This window comes from Thermobia domestica, chromosome 4 (assembly GCF_964235325.1).
Source record: "Thermobia domestica chromosome 4, izTheDome1.hap1.1, whole genome shotgun sequence".
Classification (NCBI taxonomy): domain Eukaryota; kingdom Metazoa; phylum Arthropoda; class Insecta; order Zygentoma; family Lepismatidae; genus Thermobia; species Thermobia domestica.
In genome coordinates, this window is record NC_137457.1 from 11,797,561 (window position 1) to 11,816,545 (window position 18,985).

General features: G+C 34.4%; 1 protein-coding gene across 1 annotated transcript in view; it reads left to right on the plus strand.

Annotated features, from left to right (window-relative positions):
• LOC145683248 (uncharacterized) overlaps window positions 1-18,985 on the plus strand; it is a 106,040-nt gene that overhangs the window by 7,093 nt on the left and 79,962 nt on the right. The window contains exons 2-5 of the mRNA XM_081754619.1: window positions 5,217-5,301; window positions 7,876-7,914; window positions 13,248-13,361; window positions 18,623-18,700. Of these exons, the coding sequence (XP_081610745.1) occupies window positions 5,217-5,301; window positions 7,876-7,914; window positions 13,248-13,361; window positions 18,623-18,700 (316 nt within the window). The remainder of the gene's footprint in view (window positions 1-5,216; window positions 5,302-7,875; window positions 7,915-13,247; window positions 13,362-18,622; window positions 18,701-18,985) is intronic.

The window sequence follows — 18,985 nt, forward strand, 5'->3', positions numbered from 1 at the left end:
CTCTGGATAATTTTGTATAATTTTAGCACCAGTCGAGCTAAAACTCGACTCGACTCGAAACTCGAGTCAAAGGTAATTTTCTCGAGTGGAGTTCCGAGCCGAGTCACTGTTTTTGACGTCGAGTTTCGAGTGAGTCGAGTTTGATAAATGGCTCGCTCGTTCAGCTCGTTTTGAAATAATGGTCTGATTAGACTGGAAAGCGAAAGCCATGAGAAATGTAAGCAGTAGTATGGAATTCTTTTAGTGTCGCTCACGAGAAGGAACCCTACTCGCATCTCGTCTTGTCTCGATAACGAGACGACAATAATTTTTTATAACGAGACAGCCTCAAGTGTCATGAGCATCAATATAAGTATATACTGTAGCTCTTACTATCAAAGCTGAGATCTGCACGGTCGAATTTTTGAGCTCAAGCAGAAGCCCAACCCGAGTGATGATGTCAATCGGCCCGGCACTCGGTTCAACTGAGCGAACAACTCGAGCCGGCTTGGTTCAGATGAGCCATCGGCTCGACCCAATTGATCCAATGGCTTGAGCCATCTCGGTTGAGACGAGCCGTCGACTGGCACAATTGAACTTTTGGTCCGAGCCTGCTCGGTTGGGATGAGCTACCGACTCGGCTCAAATGAGTCACCAACTCAGCTGAGATGAGCCATCGGCTCGAGCCAACTCCGTTGAAACGAGTTCATCGCCTCGGTTCGACTCGGCTCAACTGAGCCGATTGCTCGAGTTGGCTCGGTTGAGTGAGCTGTTGGCTTGGCTCACTTCTCGGTTCGGCTCGATAGTGAATGAGGTATGAACCAAGCCGTCTAAATTATAGTGACATTACTATGTCAGTTCTTCATTAGCTTGGTTGGTTTGATGGGTTTAGAGTTTAGTGTCCCTTTCTGTACCGATGTTATAAGAGACGTGAGCCTTCAGTGGAATCCAAGTCCTTAGTGATCTGTTGATATTTCAAGGCTCTTCCGCCGGGTATCGAACCCGAGATCTGTGATCCAAAGGTGCGCGAGCTAGCCACTAGACAGACGAACGGGAAGGGTTATTGTATTTTTAGAATGTTACCTATGTATGTTTATTCACGGGAAAGTTGGTTCATCGGGTTCAATCCATTGTTTCAGTCTGTTGAATTTAGCTTGAAGTAAAGTTGATTACTTTTATTACATCCAGAAATATATGTGTTGAATAGCTAATGTTGCCAGAAAGTAGAAGTAACTACCTGTCACGAATTTCAAATCCCAGTTACTAGAGGGAATTCTGTAGTTTGTATCCATGCAAACGTCTCATACAAACTTAGTGCTGCAAAGGAAAGCTAAATTTCAACCATGATCTATCAAATTGTTGATCCTCCTCTTCAAAGTATATACTCTCCCCTATTTTCTACTGTTGAGGCAGTGTTATTACAAAGAGTTGGAACGTACTAATATGAAATTAGTGGTTAGCAATAATTATCTAACTAGAGTTACTAGTAATGAAGAAATTGGCGTTCTCTACCTGATCTTTGCTTTCGCAGTATACATCTTACAGCATGAAATCGCAAGAAGCAAATATTTCAAATTGTCTTGGAAGCAAATATTCTTTCTTTATAACATTTACAGAAAATCTATCCGCTCTGCAGAAACGGAGGAAAGAAATGGGATGAGGGTGACACCCCGCGGCGTTCTACCACACCCATTGGAAAAGGACTTAAGAGGGAGAGGGAAATACCTGCCTGTCAGCAGGACATCTGTTCGCGAAGATCACATTGGAACACACAACCTTCAATATATAGTTGATTACAATGTTACTTTAAAAAGTTCATTACTCTTGATCTACGTCATTAAGCGTGAAATTGAAACAATCATTTCATTTCTATTGCTTTTCTGTATACATGTGAAAAATTTTAAGTTGTTACGTACCATATTTCGTTAGATATTCATGAAGTAAAGTTTACATGTTATCTTATGGGGACTGAGAAACCAGTGGCAAAAGGTATAACATCCCCTTAATATCTCATGTTCACCCTGTAATACAGGCTATGTGCACCCTGTACTAGTACCACAAAAGGTAGAATAATATTTGAATCTTTGAATTTCCTGAAATATAAATTTCATTTGCCTATCTTGCTAGTTCATTTTGAATTCCATCTTGCAATTATTTATTAGTTTCAGGCAAACCAATGTAAGCTTTTAAAGTGATGTGGTACTTCGCGATAATACTCAGTAAACAAAAAAAATCCTGGGGTTTTGTAATTATCTCCTTCGGTCTGGCCTCCCAAAGTTTGAGTCTGTTTCTCCAAATATAATATTATACCTGCTAGCGGCATTAAAATTGCTTTCAATTCACACTCAGTACTTTCTTTATCGTACGGGTACCATCCTAAGTCCCTTTTGCATATTTCACATCATGTAAGGACGTAACTTCTTCCCCTTTGATATATTTGATCCTACGAATGTTTCTAGTCGAGAACATCTACACAAAAGTCTGATTCATAACCCGTTTCAAGTCCTCTCGGGAACAACCAGGATGGGTCTTACAATGTACGGTATTTCAAATCCTTACTAAGAGAGTAAACATACCATATTGTCCGTTGTGATTGACCATTGTTAGATTTCTTGTAGCATTGATAACAAAATAAATGCTGATTATTTTTCTCTATCACAAAATTAATTTGTTTTTCATTTGGCTCTCAAAGGAAATCGTGGAACTGATGAACTGTAACTTACATTTAGACTTCCAATAATGCTCTGTATGATTTGGCTATGGAGATTTGACGAGCATAAATATGTTCTCAGATGAGTTTATGCTAATAGATTTATTTTGTTCAAATTCGTCCTCTGTTGTCAACATAGAAGCTTCTTCCAATTGTGTGCTAGTATTATATATGATATTTTCTACTGAAACATTTGGTCCGTTGGCACAGCTAATTCAGCTGATATGAGGATTAGAAGTACAATACTTAAGACATTTTAATAATTAAGTTACAAACTCTTTATTAATAACAATGCTACTGGTTATATCTATCACACCTCATCAACAGCCAACATGTATCAACACGTCAAACAACGTCAGACAATAAATCACACATTAAATGACAATTACAAATTATGACACCAAGAAAACAAAAGATTTGAAACTAGATATGGAATTTGGAATAAATAAGATTATAACTAGCAATAAGAAAAGGAAGTACAAAGCAAAGAATTATGCATTTTCTACCTTATTAGGTCGAGGTTGGTGTACTGAATCCATTTATTTATCATAACGTTACAACCTCAAAGCCTAAATACTTTCACTTCCATCATAGTCTTCCCATTTACTTTATACACATTTCCAGATAACAACGCAGTTTACACAAATGTGGTAATTAATTAATACCCGATACACCTACACACAAAACCACATAAACTATAAGGAAAATATACCTATAAATTAGAAATTATATTATAGCGCATAACTCCTACTAAAAGCTTTAAATGTTTAACAGGGTGGTGGTAAATTGATATAGATGCTGTTTGCGAATCACATCAAGGCTTGCTAAAATTGTTGTTGCATCATCTGACTGGTGTTCGATTCTAATACAGGAAATATATGGAAATCGATCATAAAAAGTGAAATGAAAACTTTCAATTTTATATCCAACGATTTTGCTGGCAACGCTAAAGAAGCCAGTGATGATGAGAAACGAATAAAATTCTGGAATGAATAAAGTGGGAGTAAACGTGAGAACATCGGGAAAACCCACGAACACAGTGATAGTCCATTACAAAGTCCACTTGCCGCTTGCTGCGATCGAAAGGGGAACCTCGTACCAGGGGTGAATGCTGTAACACTAAGACACCGTGACCCTATTGGAAATTGATCACATACCTATTTCTGGAATAACACATAAAACAAACTTATTTGCTGAAACAATGCTTTGTTTGCGCATTTGAATGTGACTATTCAAACAATACTAAATTGAAATTGACAATTATATAATCGAAACATTATGTTTTCAATGTTGACCTACACACATACAAAAATTGTTTCTCTAAATTTTTTAAACAACTTCAGTTGCACATACCAAAATAATCGTTACCATTATACACTTCAAAAAAACTTCTAACGTACAACCCATAATCTCATAGTTATTTATTTAGTCATTCTAGGCTGTACACACACCATTTGTCTCATGAAATTGTAGCTATATGCCATTGTGACAAACATATTATATAATTAGTACTAACTATCGAATCAGAATGTAAATTAGAACTATCTATAAAAAATTTTTGTTGATAAGGGAATAAGAAATAAAATTTTCATATGTAAAAAGTAAGATTCACATATTTCCATAGCTGTTAGAACCAATATGAGAGTCGGAGATACAGATTTCATTGTAGAAGGTTTTCTAATATTGCCCTATGTTTCTAAATTATTATGACAGACAGACATTACACAATGGAGGATTAATATTAAGACAAACATTCACAATTTTCCATAGCTGTTTGAACCAGTTTGAGCGCCGGGGTTATTTTATATTACGCTATTTTTCTTAATGATTATGACCGAAAGCTATTACACAGTATGAAAGTAATTTTAAGGATAGTTCAATAGCGACAGGACTGAAATAATTATGATGCCTCACATATGCATTAAAGAAGTCATTCCTGCATCGCCCAACAAAGTTTGTCAACTAGGATTAGAAATTTAATTTAAAATTTGTGTAAAAGTATAATTTTCAAGAAGTCCTGTTTGAAATCCAGAAATAAAGTCCACTAAATGGATACGAAAAATAAAATCCCAGGGCACATCAGACACGCCCTTTTTCGGTACGACATTTATCAGGTAGTCACACGTTAGCATCAATCAGAAATAAAGGGAATACCAGAAGGTTATCTAAGAGGGAAGAAAAATTTTCTAATAATTTATTTAATTATGTAATCTTCTTAGACTACGATATGGTTCCTCTCTTTTATAAGTTCACTCAAATTGTCTCAAATAAAGGTATTTATTTGAAAATAAACACTATATATATAATCAAAGAAAGACATCTCGTACATATTTCAATTTATTATTAATTTTCAATGTAACGCAATTATTAAATAACTTGTTATATATTTTTAAAATATATATAGAATGATAATATTTCTTATCTTAGAGTGTGATCTGTTGAGGTTAGTAATAAATCTTCTTGTACAATATATCCTAAATTTTAAATATCCTATCCTAAATCCTAAATTTAAATAATGTTTCCAAAGTCCTTAGCAGTAACCAATTGTCAGGATTTACCAGCGACTGAAGAAGTCCCAGGGAATGAAGTTCAAGAAAATCCGGCAGTTTTAAGTGAGTAAAATACTTATTATTAATATGTATTTTTCTTCTCAAAATTATAATATATATAGTAGTTTTCAGCTGCTAAATGAACCTGTAATAAGGCCGGGTGGTTTAAAATTTCCTCCTCAGAAATTTTTAATGAGTATGTGTTAGCGTTCAATTTTAACCAGTACCATTGTCATATTGCCATTACATGGTGTTGAAGCGTAACTTAATTAGACGGAGGAATGGAAAGAACACAGTAATAGTAACACTATTTAGTATTACTGAGCATTTAGAGAGAACCTAAACCAAATCTAAGTAGGAAAGTGCGTGAGGATCACATTTTAAGATTAACTGCACATAAAGCACATTTAATGTGCATTAAAGTGAGAAGTAAATCATCACAAAACTTAAATCACAAGAATTGACAGAAATAGTTTTCCTTACGTGGTATTTTCTATTAAAGGTATATCCAAGGATGAAGTATAGTGTACAAGATAAATTAATATCGCCGTATCTTGACCAAACTTAGTAAAGCTGCAACATATGACGAATTCAGCATATACCATTATAATGTTCAGAGTTCTTGAGTAATACAACATTAATTTGTCTGTCTAGTAACATTTCAGTTATTTGAAAAATGTGTGATAGAAGCCTGTTTTAAAATTAATAGTGTTTGTGTGCCGATGTATAGGATTCTGGTGTAAAGTATTAAAATAATTTATAATAACATTGCCAAAGTCATAATTTGTAACTCACAAAAGTAATAACAAAATTTAGTAAAACGTGCTTTGTAATATTCTTGCTTATCTGTTAATATAACAATATTTTCTTTCACATTGCGTTGTTTAAAATTTAAGTTTTTTTTTATTTATTACCTTCAATTTACAACCAAATACTTTTAGTTTTAATAATGCTATTTTTGCTAATTGCACTTACATATTTCTTATTATAGAATTGGATCTACTTATAACTTAAGAACGAGATCTAACCAAACAAGTGCTTACTATTAATAATATCCGGGAAATATTAAGGCAAATATTAACAAAGAGTACTTAGGCTACTTTGTTGTGGTTTTAGCTTTAGTTTGAGTTATTGTTGGATATCGTCGGAATACGTATCCTTTCCGTAAGGATTTCTTGTAACACTTAAGAATATAAATAACCGTCACTGACAACAGAGACCGATTATGCACAGAAGTAGTAATTTCTCACACATTGTCCAAAAATATTGAAATATTATTGACTGATATTCGAATAGCAACATTATCAAGTATTTGTATGACAACATTATCAAGAGCCTACAACTCTGTAACCATAACAGACGTCTGTTTGCCATCCAATTTACTTAAATCATTGTTCCATATTGAGAGTTCGAGAACCCGAACAGTTGATCTGCAGAATTACCACCTTTATTAGGCCATGTTGTTTCAGTTATCCATGGTAGTGCTTTAATATTTACGATGGGAAACAGAGGGATTTCCACTGAGAAAATGATCTATCGGGCTACCGCTACTGCCAGTGCAGTCAGATTACCTGAATTACTCCCTGTTAAATTAACGGTACGGAACATAAGTTATTAACAACAGACCACTGAGGTCCAGCGTTACCCTCCTACGACTACAACTGACATCTAATTGTCGTCAACAACGTACTTGACTATGTATGAAGAAAATGAAGTAGTATGACGTATGGACCGCAGTGTTATTCTGCGATAACAATGGATTCCGCCTTTGACACTGACTTGAACTAAGCAGACGTATATGAAGCCATCACTCAGAACAACACTTAGCATCCCGTTATAACGCAATAAGCGACACATCTTGTACCACCATATTCTTTGTTGGGAAGAATATTACTAATATTTCGTGATATTGTTAGTTCTGTCTTATAAAATCATGCGGCACTACACGGTATCCTCCAGTAGAATAACTCTATGCTCACCATGTCAGGGTGAGATGATGATGATTTGTACATGGTTTAACATTCATCCATAGTTTTATGTTTCTATGGACTTGGTGAGAGGTGTAGAACATTGTGTCTGTTACTTGGCCTCCGGCAACAATCAGCACTCAAGTTATTTTAAGATTTAGGGCCATCATAAAATAATCCATGTATCAGACAGAAGCCATTCTTACGAGGGGTTATTTACCGAATCTAGTGTTTGTCTTCCTCTGTGTGATTCACAAGTGCTATTAGATAAATATTATGTGTTTTTCAATCAGTTATGTAATGTTTAGAACTTTCTAAAGTCACCATTTTTGACTAGTGCTATATATACCGTACTCATGGTAGCAGAGTTTTGGCCAGATGTTTGCGCTTCTCGATTTTCTTAAGTGTATTTCCGCTGGTCACCGTATATAATATGATATAGCACGTTTCTGTATTCGCTTATTGTCGACAAACTTACTGAGGGAAGGAATTTTTATCTCAAATTTTGACAAGATTCTTTTTCAACCTATTGATCCAAAGATTGTACGGTTTAAAACAATCGTCATAAATATTAACAAAATTCTTATATTTTGAATATATTTCTTATGATTGATCCTTATGTACTTACAATAATATATATTTAACATTACATATTTCTTAATTTCATTAGATCCGGAAACAGCACCTCCACCTTCTCCTCCTGAAACAGGTAAGTACATACATTACCTTTACATTTAAATATAATTTATAGTCAAATGTTAATTAAAGTGAATAATTAATAATATAATAAAGCCTTAATTTGGTGTTCCTATTAGTTCTTTACTATGTGTTCCTTGAGACTGGGAAGACTATATACAACAAAATAAAATTAAAATGTGTGTTATGTTATTAACCTTAGAGAGTAGTTGAGAGAAATTGGAACATTCGGACTTCGCAAAAGTTTTGAAAAAATGGGCAAGGATTCATTAATCTTTAAAATAATCACATATGATGCGTGCAAGAAACTCATACGTGATATAAACTTATAAGGTTGGATTTCTCTTGCACATTGAATTATATTAGTGAAATTTCTCGATATAATCTATTATTACCACTAATTTTATCATTATTGTTATTCAGTTTACAGTACATAATAATGGAATATTATCCAAGTTTATATAATTTCGTTAACGTTTAATGCTACACTTCACGTTTGTATTGCTTTCCGCCAACAATGCGGAGCAGCTAATTTTCCACGTGGCTGGAACTTTGTAAACGTGCTTGAAATCACTTGAGGAATGACGACAGATCCATAAGGTGTGTATTTGTAACTTACATAAATTATTAATCACATGATTTTAGCCATCAAATATTGTTTACGTTAATCGAATAATTGATGCTGGAAAGAAATTTAAAATGAAGTATCTCTCTAAGCTAAAGAAAGTCGGAGACTTGGAAGGTTTATTATTTTGTTATAAGAGCCCACAGATTAATAAAACACTTTGTGATAGATATCAATGACCTCATTCAGAAGAAATAAAAATTACAGTGAACACCGTTAAGCGATTAGTCAATAAATTAGTAGTCAGACTTTACTACGTTCATACACACTGTCATTATTGGACTTCCAGGCAAAGTGTTTTATTCCTGTTGTTGTGTTCATATGGCAAACATTCATCTTCTGTTATCTACCTTATTTGGGAAGCTAGTAAAACCAAAATCAAAGAATATACGGCAACTGCTATCTTAGTTCTAGAAAGTGGGCAGAATACCGTTTAAATTGAATATATTTTATCACTCACTATAAATATCATTCAAGTGGCGGCCTCCAATATTGATCCGAAAGGCAAGCTACGTTGCTTCCGGCGACATACCATTATTTAAAACTTCTCAGCAGAAACGAGACGATGTTCTCAAATCATGCTCGGAGTACATTGAAAAGATCAAGTATATTAGCATTCGGTAACAGCCTGTTTAAGTTCTGTGATTCTGTAGATTGACAAACTTCCCAATTTGGAAATAACATATAGTTTCACGAGGAAAGTATATACAGTGTTGAAGAGCATGTCGTCAATAACAATATATCCGATCTTGTTATCGCACACCAAGTGTAGTCGGAGAATATCCTGCCTTTTAATTAAGGAGTTTCAAAACCGGGTTAGTAGTAATGCACACACATTTAGCATAACCTTCGCGTTTTAATAGTAATAGCAAGTAATAGAAACTACCATTTTGTGTGATGTTGTGTTTAGATCATATTAATTTCAGACTAAAATGTGGGCTATTTCCAAAAACTAAAAAGATATATGGTATAATCTTTAGCTTTCAATTGATCAACTTTCCACATCAAGATCTTGCCGTGCTCCCTTATAGTTTTAGAAGTTAACTTTTCAATCACATATGTGATAACTGGAAATCCTATCATAAAGGTATGGTCTTCTGAGCAAAAACTAATGATGATTAAGAAAAATATATATAGAAATGAATTGATTAAGCAAATGCAAGCTACGTTCGTTTATATGTATCCAGGAGTAAAACACTAGTATTTCTAGTCTTAAATGCAATTGATGATAAAAGCGGGTCTGTTACTAATGTCGATAAATCTACAATTTCTCTAATCTGAGTATCTGAAATCATCCATAATTGCAATGCTAATTTAACTTGTTTCTGACAGTTTTGATTATATTTTCGGCTAGACCTGTGTCCTTTGTGTTGCAATAGATAGTAACAAAGGTCGACGGCCAATAGTACTAGGAAAAAATTAAAGAGAAGTTTAGGCGATACTCTTCAAATTCTTGTTTAAATATTAAAGTGAGGGTAAGTGTTAAAAGTGATTGATTTGGAATTATTAGTAAGAATATTACATTATGCCTTAAGTAAACATTAACTCGTTTTGCTGTTAAACTCTGTTATCTAGAATTTTAACTATATTTTCAATTTTAGCCAGGATACTTGCTTTATTTAGCTAGCTTCTAAAGAGACATATTGGAAAAAATACAACTTCTAAGTGTACTAAACAGAATTTTATCTATCTATCAATATACATCAATATATATATATATATATATATATATATATATATATATATATATATATATATATATATATATATATATATATATAGTTTGTAAGATGAGGAATGTCAAAGATTTTGGGAGGTGATAGGGGAGGTCATTCTAAAATCATTCTAAGCATAGGATCTATTTCACGTTGTTCCGAAGATAGGGGTGGGGGTAATTTTTGCCTCTTGAATTTGCCGATCTTTGAAACATTCTAGTACACCCTGTAGTTGAGGTATATTACATATTTTACCTTGTTTGAAAGCTAATAAAACAGACTTGCAGATAGTATACAAGTTGCCCCAGAACTGTATACAAGGGGGAAATAATGGAGGGATTTTTTTCGAATTTCCCTTTAAAATTTCTTTTTAAAACAATTTTGCAGAATTTTTGAGCGGAAACACTGTTGCTAGAGGAACAGTGTCTGATTAGACAGAAACGATATTCCATACCAATGATCCAGGTGAGGTGTCAATTTTTTAGCTTCGTTAGAAGCCGTAAAAAAGCATTCTTCCTAGCTCCTTACTCTAATAACGTAACAATGTTCCAACTTTAGATATATGACAATGGTTACGAATATTAACAAACGAATGATTTTATGCAAAAGTAGAAATACAATACTATTCCATAACATGCGAGAGCTCAATATTTCTATGCGGAAACACTAATTACAGTTCTGAACAGATTGCAATGAAACAAAACCTATTTGAATTAAAGTTTTCGAACTCATCCTACATCATAATGTTTATTGCAATAATGGTCAAAATTATAAATAAGAAGTTCTAATGCACACAGATATTTTACTTGTCACATACACCCATTAGAGACGCTGCCACTGTTATGCCCAATTCCCTGGAAATCTTTTTGAATTTATCTGTTGCAAGCGGGGCACCGCAACTTATTAACTTAACAGGGCTCTTTATTAGTTATTTCGTCTCGTATGTGCAAGTGATAGCAGAAGTTTCGGTACCGTGAGGAAGTGCAAAGTGCTTGTGTGTAGACTGTGAAAGAAATCCGACAGTGTTCAAGTAGAATGCCGTTTCTATATACCCACGCTGAATATGCAAATAAGATGTTCGTCTACGGGTTTTGTGATGGTAATGCTAAAGGTGTGGTGAAAGAATAGCAGCGAAGATTTCCTCGCCGCAGAGTGCCTACCGCACAGGTCTTAACACACGTTTATTCAAAACTGCGGGAAACTTGTGAGCTTCCCAGTGTAAAGCTACATAGGAACGAGCCCCAAAATACACTGTTCAACAAGAAGACAACGTTATTCAGGCTGTACAGCGAAGTCCAACCACCAGCATTAGAAGATTTTCTAATCAACTTGAACTTCATGTACGTATGTATATGATTTACTGAGAGGAGAAAGGCTTCATCCGTTCCATGTCCAAAGAGTGCAACAACTCCATCCGCGAGACAGTGAACTACGTGTTAGTTTCTCCCAATAGATACAGGAGCATACTAATATCCTATTCATCTTGTTCACTGATGAGGTTACTTTCACAAGGAATGGGATAAACAACACCCGTAATTGGCATTGTTAGAGTGACGAAAATTCTAGGACAACAACAGTAAGACAATATCAGGAACGATTTTCTGTCAATGTTCGGGCGGGGATTATTTGTGATTAAATAAATTGTCCCTTTTTTCTGCCCCAGCGTTTGACCGGTGAATATTATTTGCATTCCCTATGAATTACCAATACTACTGGAAGATGTGACTTTTCAAACTGGGACGTTCATTTACTTTCAGCACGAAGGGACTCCCTCTCATGCAAGACATGCTGTATGTCAATATCTTGGCTCCAAATTTCCTCATCGGTGAATGAATAGCGGAGGACAGAGGTCAATTTTTCTCCGAGGATCTTACACCTTTGGATTTTTGCCTATGGGATAGTTGAAGGACATAATCTACAGACGAAAGGCCAACTCACGAAAGGAGTTAATTCAGAACATTCTAGAGGCATTAAACACAGTGAAAGAGCGAAGACATCAATCAGGTAACACTGCATGAACTGACGTGCACTGCAAAGTGCATTGACGAGGACGGTGATATTTTTGAACATTTGCTGCACGCGCAAAATACTTATGTTGAAGGTTGATGCAGGTAGGGTTACATCTTTATCTATATACATTATTGTTTATGTATTAAAAGTAATTGTATTAGAAGTAATTATTTATGATTTCGACAACCTTATTACAACGTACATTTTGGTGTAGTATGCTGTATGAAAACTTTAATTCAAGTGGATTGTTTTACTTCTATCTGTTGTTCAGAACTGTAATTAGTGTTCCCGCATAGAAATGTAGAGCTCTCATATTTTAGGGAAAGTATTGTATATTCAGTTTTGCATAAAAACATTCGTTTATTACTCTTCATAACCATTGTCATCTATGGAAACTTGAAACACTATTACGTTGTTAGATAAGGAGTTAGGACGAATGCTATTTTTACGTCTTCTAATGAGGTTTAAATTTGATAACTCACTTGGATCTTTGGTATACAGTCTCATTTTTGCCTAATCAGACACTGTCCCTCTATCGACAGTGTGTCCACTCAAGAGTAGTCCCAAATTGTTTTAAAATGGAAATTTCATAGGGAAATTCGAAAAGTTTCCCTCAATTATTTCCCTCTTTTATGCAGTTCTGGGGCAACCTGTATACCATTTGCAAGCCTGTTTTATTAGCTTTTAAACAATATATAATATTTAGCATAATCACAACTACAGGGTGTACTAGAATGTTTCAAACGAAAATCGGCTGGTGCAAGATGCAAAAAAGTTACCCCACCCTTATCTCGAGAGGGAATAGACCCTATGTTTACATAAGTATTTTTGTTTAGAATGACCTCCCAAAATCTTCGACTTTCCTCACTGGACACCCTATATATATATATATATATATATATATATAACATATGAATATGTTATCATTTTTATATTAATGACCAACCTGGAGTTAGTAATATAATAATTAGAACTCATCAACTTAAATTATTGCAGAGCAACCTTCTCCTCCTCCTCCAGAGCAAACTGCTTCGGCTCCTGTGCAACAAGAGCCTGCACCAGATGTCGCCACTGTCTTTCTTGACGTCCTCAAGAACAGACCTGTCGAAGGTAAGGGTTTTATCTCGTTACCTGATTTTATCTCGTTACAACCATAGTACAAATCATGCTTACTTCCACTGACATGAGGACAGGAGTAACGAACTATGAAGGTATTGTGTTTGCTTCAGCTGTTACTTGTAAATTCTATCCTCCCGGTGGTGGAAACAGAACTAACATTCCTAGGCTGAAGATCATTAAATACATTCTTCAGAATATTCAAATGTCTGAAATTTACTGTGATTTTGTTTTGTATCATACTACTTTTTCTGCACTAAAAGAATTCTTAATCTTTAACTTAAACTTTCTCATTACCCTGATCTTATACCTAGGTATATCTCATTGGTATTATTTTATTTCAAAACAATGAAGGTTAAGTATAGCTACAGACAATACGTGAATTAGCTTCTTGATATCAGGAGGTAAAATGATGCTAGAAATGACAGAGAAATCTGAAGGAACATTAATTAAAAATTAAGACATAAGCCCTTGACTCACCAACTTCAAAGTGGACATTATATATCATTATCTTGCAACAGTAATAAACAAGTAGACCTCCATTAAATCAATAATCTTAGAAACCATAATAAGGATAAGTATATATTACCTATCCTAATTATGAAAGTATGAGATACCAGCTCGCAACCTTTCAGAATGTAGCCCTCTGAGCTCGTCTAATGGTAACTGCGCAAGTCTTCGTGCACGGGGTACTTAGTTCGATATCTGGTGTGAAGAAGTTGGAATGGAAATGTTCTACATTCTTTTGGGTTCCATCTTCAATAATTGGTACTAATCTTGTACAGCCCTGCTGTGAAAATGGGCGCGAAATTCGTATCCAACAAGAACCACTACTTTCTTAATGTGTTTAAATATAGAATTGAAATATCTTTAATATTAAACAGTGTAAGACGTTTGATAACTATACCTGACCTCGTTCTATAGTCATAAAATCTTTTATTTTTAAATATAAATAGCATGTTAAAATTATATGACAGTTAAATTTGAGTGAGGCTTCACAACATACTAAAGCGTTTTGCCATTAAACATGATTTGGAGGAAGAAAACGTTCATTGAACTGTGATGCTTTACTTAGTTTTTTCGGAAGAATTAAATTGGAATTGAGAGGGATAATTTCCTCATTCCTCCGAAACTTCCCAAGGTACTTTATATTTAATCAATATGCCTTTATTAGTTGCAGAGTGCCAGAAAATGCTCTTCTCCTTGTCTCAATTCTCATAGGCTATTTCGCTTATTCTTCGCAAATTTACGCAGTATAGGTTACAATCTTCATCTTCATCTATTACTCAACAAGTGTTAGACGCACGTGTTCAATTAAAGTTAGGAGTTCTTGTATTGGGTCGAAATCCGATTAGAAAGTTTCATTGTAATTGTCATTGTAAATAGTATGAGTGTCATATTTATATACATTCTGTGATAAAATGGATGTTAGATATTAAGTCTAGTCAGTAATGTATTCGTTGTTGAACTGGTAAGAGATATTACCTTAATGATCTTTTCTTCTTTCTTTATTAGCGTACAAAATGTTTTGCATAAATTCAGAATATTTCTTGTATTCTGTTTAAAGTTGCAACTACCAGATATCATGAACAAAAGCTCTTGTCGTTTCTCATATCACTCACACAGATACCTACGAAGAGAAAAGGAAATAAGTTAAGCACCATAAAAGGGATGGAGATTACTGTGGCCATTGACTTGTGCCAATAAAGGAAAGTTACACATGAGTTATTTCTATCTATGTTCTATTAGAAAAAAACAATGAATTCTGACAATTTTAAGTGAACGAATATACTGGAAGATGTTTAATTAATCAGATATTTTGAGAAAAATATTGCATATTGTGTTCTTTTGGTTTATGTGGTTCTGAGTTCCATTTCCGGTAGGAGAGTACCAAAAGTCACAATTATTCAAACAAGAAGTTTCATGGGAATTTATGTGGACTGTGAGTTTGCCTGAGAAGAATATTCGGACCCAAGAGGAACGAGAATGGGGAATGGCGGAAGCTTCATAACGAGGAACTACATAGTTTATACGGTTTACCCAACATTGTTAGGATCGTCAAGTCTAGGAGGCTTAGGTGGGCAGGTCATGTAGCTAGAATGGAAGAAAGTAGAAACGCTTTCAAAGTCTTGACTGGTAGACCCATAGGAAAACGACCATTAGGAAGACCTAGGCGCAGATGGGAGGATAATATTAAGATGGATCTCGCAGAGATAGGAATACAAAGTAGAAACTGGATGCAATTAGCTAAGGATAGAAGTCAGTGGAGAGCTTTTGTGAACGCGGCACTGAACCTCCGTGTTCCATAGGCCATAGAGTTAGTTAGTTAGTTAGTTAGTGAGTTTGCCTAATAGAGTGAATACTTGTCAGCAAGTGATAGTGTAAGACAAACTGATGAGATTATAGTTGGCACTGAATAAGTTAGTAAGCCACAGGAGGTGAAGAAACATGTTATTCAGGTTCCTTGTGTTAAGAGATAAAAAACAAGAAACATTACTTTTTTTGTTATTTCATACTCTACATGGCTTTTGTTAAAAGTTATATTTAAAAAAATTCTTTGTTATGCATGGCAAGGTTCTGGTACAATTCTTCTTGTAAATTATACACCTTTCTATTCGTTAAAATTCTTATATGACAATTAGACATGTTTTCTGTGTTGCCATCTAGTGATGGAAGAAACAATTATGAATTCTGAGTGACTTGTACAATTCATGCTAGAATTAGTGATGACAATTTAGCCTATTTTGGCGAAATCTCGCCTATTTGGAGAAGTATTTAGCCATAGATATCTACGAAATGCTTATAGCATTATATTTTATGAAACTACAGTATTTATAGACTTAATATTATTAGCCGTTAAATTAATTCTAAAAGTATTTTATCATATCACTTTAATTTTTAATTACCAGTGTCTTGAGATAATTGACCATTCAAGTGTCCATAACGTACAAATCTTTTGTTATTAGTTCATCATAGGTAAAAATAAACGTATTTATATGCAACCCGCATGACCGTGTCACTCGGCGGGTTAACATAAATGACAGGCGATATACAGCGGAAAATAGCTTGAATCTTCTGTTTAAAATTTTTTAATTGATTTGCTTATTTTTACAGACACTTTTACAATATGCCAGCACCGGGATGACCGCAGCGAAGCGGGGCGGGTTAACATAAATGACAGGCGATATAATGTTAAGATTTACTGCAATCTTCTATGGTTTTTATCATATCACTTGAAAGCGAAAAAGTAAAAATTATCTAAGTAACAAAGTTTATTGCGTTCCGGGGTGACCGCAGCGAAGCGGGCTGAACGCTGCTAGTCTATATATATAAAAGAGAACGTACAAAATCCTTTGTCCTCTCATCACGCTAATACGGCTGAACCAATTTCTTTCATTTTTGGGGGGTTATTAGGATTTGGACCCTAGATGGTTTTTATCATATCACTTTAATTTTTAATTACCAGTGTCTTGAGATAATTGACCATTCAAGTGTCCATAACGTACAAATCCTTTGTTATTAGTTCATCATAGGTAAAAATAAACGTATTTATATGCAACCCGCATGACCGTGTCACTCGGCGGGTTAACATAAATGACAGGCGATATACAGCGGAAAATAGCTTGAATCTTCTGTTTAAAATTTTTTAATTGATTTGCTTATTTTTACAGACACTTTTACAATATGCCAGCACCGGGATGACCGCAGCGAAGCGGGGCGGGTTAACATAAATGACAGGCGATATAATGTTAAGATTTACTGCAATCTTCTATGGTTTTTATCATATCACTTGAAAGCGAAAAAGTAAAAATTATCTAAGTAACAAAGTTTATTGCGTTCCGGGGTGACCGCAGCGAAGCGGGGTGAACGCTGCTAGTCTTAAAATAAAGTGTATTCGTTTTGTTTCTTTTAAATAGCCTATTTGTCATTGCATATTATCGTATTAATTGATTTCTCGAGACAGAATTTCTCAGAAAGAATTTTAATGTCGCTCCCGTAATGGCCCCATTTGCTACTTTTTAATTATTTTAATTTTCGCGTTCCATTGCAAGAATGAAAGTTTTCCAATACAAATTTAGTAAACTGTTCGCTTCTTGAAGCCACAGAGATTGTTTTTGTTTATTAAAGGAGAAAAATAATATCTAGTTAGCTTGAATGCAATCAACGGGCCGCGTTTCTCAGTGGTAGAGCGTTCACCTCTGGTGTTTGGGGTCCTGGTTTCGATCTCACTCCGCCAAGTCAACTTTGTGATGAACAAACACCGTGTGCGTGGGTTTCCTCGGGGTTCTCCCGTTTCCTCCTACTTTCTTCATTCCACCATTTCATTCATTACTCATCATAACCGTCTCCTTTAGCCTAACCGGCATAACCGAGGGAGGTAAAACTCAAAGATTTCATTTCATTTATCATTTCTGAATGCAATCATGCTGATGATTCATGTGGGTAGGAAGAAGTATGAAATACTTGTAAGAACTATGACCTATAAAATGTTTTATTAGTGAAACAATGTCACTCTATATAAGCACAACTAATCCACAATCCAACGATGATGCATGCAGTTCCGCGATGTTATCAATGATAACTTATTTTAATTCAACTGATAATATGGCTGTTGACTCTCACAAACCAGAGAGTTGTTGATGAATTTTATTGAAATTTAAAGTCATGTATGTTGCTTGTTAGTCTTCAGCGAGTAAAATGAAACATTTCAATTTTTACTGTAACTCCCTTATAGTCTTACATGCAAAACAGGAGTTTAAAATCTAAAATGTGGGTTATAGATTAGCAGTTCAAAATCTAACCATTTTCTGCGTAAAAAAGCTTATTTCTGAAGGTCATCTAGAATATTTTCTTCAGAGGTTGTTGGCAACACTGGCTAGAATCACTAATATACCAGATTCTTACGTAGTGTGTAGAATAGTACACATATAACTTCATTCTTCGTATTATATCTGTCTCTTCCAAAAATCAAGGCATTAAAATTACAGTTGGATTTAAAGAAACTAGAAATATAATTTCCCAAATAAATTAATGGGTTAAGAAACAGGGATATGCCAATACCGTAAACATCAACCTGACTTCCTGGTTTTAAAAGAAAAGTACTGACCGTATGTACTACCTTTCTCGTAAATCCATTGTTGAAGCCTATATTTTAAACAACTTCACTGGTAGACCTAGAAACAACAAAGTTATAAAAATTAATATTGTTAGTAATTGTTTCCTTGAATGTCTAATAATTTTGTTGCATTTTTCAGACCGATGGGGGCTAGTACTTTCGAGCGTGGATGCAATGTCACGATGCATCTTAGATATGGAGAAACTTAATATTGCAAGTACGTAACACCACAGTAAATCTAAATAATCATATTTTAAAAGAAATATGTTATGTTCATGCTTCTATTTGAATTGTTTGTTATTATGTAGTAAATGAATGAAGATATTTAAATGAAACGAGACTAATGTGAAAATCTTGTTTTCATTATTACATTATGGCATACTCAAAACTTTTCATGAAGATAAAGACGTAAAAATGTATTATAAGTCCATAAGGAATATATTTTAATCAAACGTAGCCTATGTTTCAAAAGCGTTTCTAATTTTTGACTACTATAATTGCA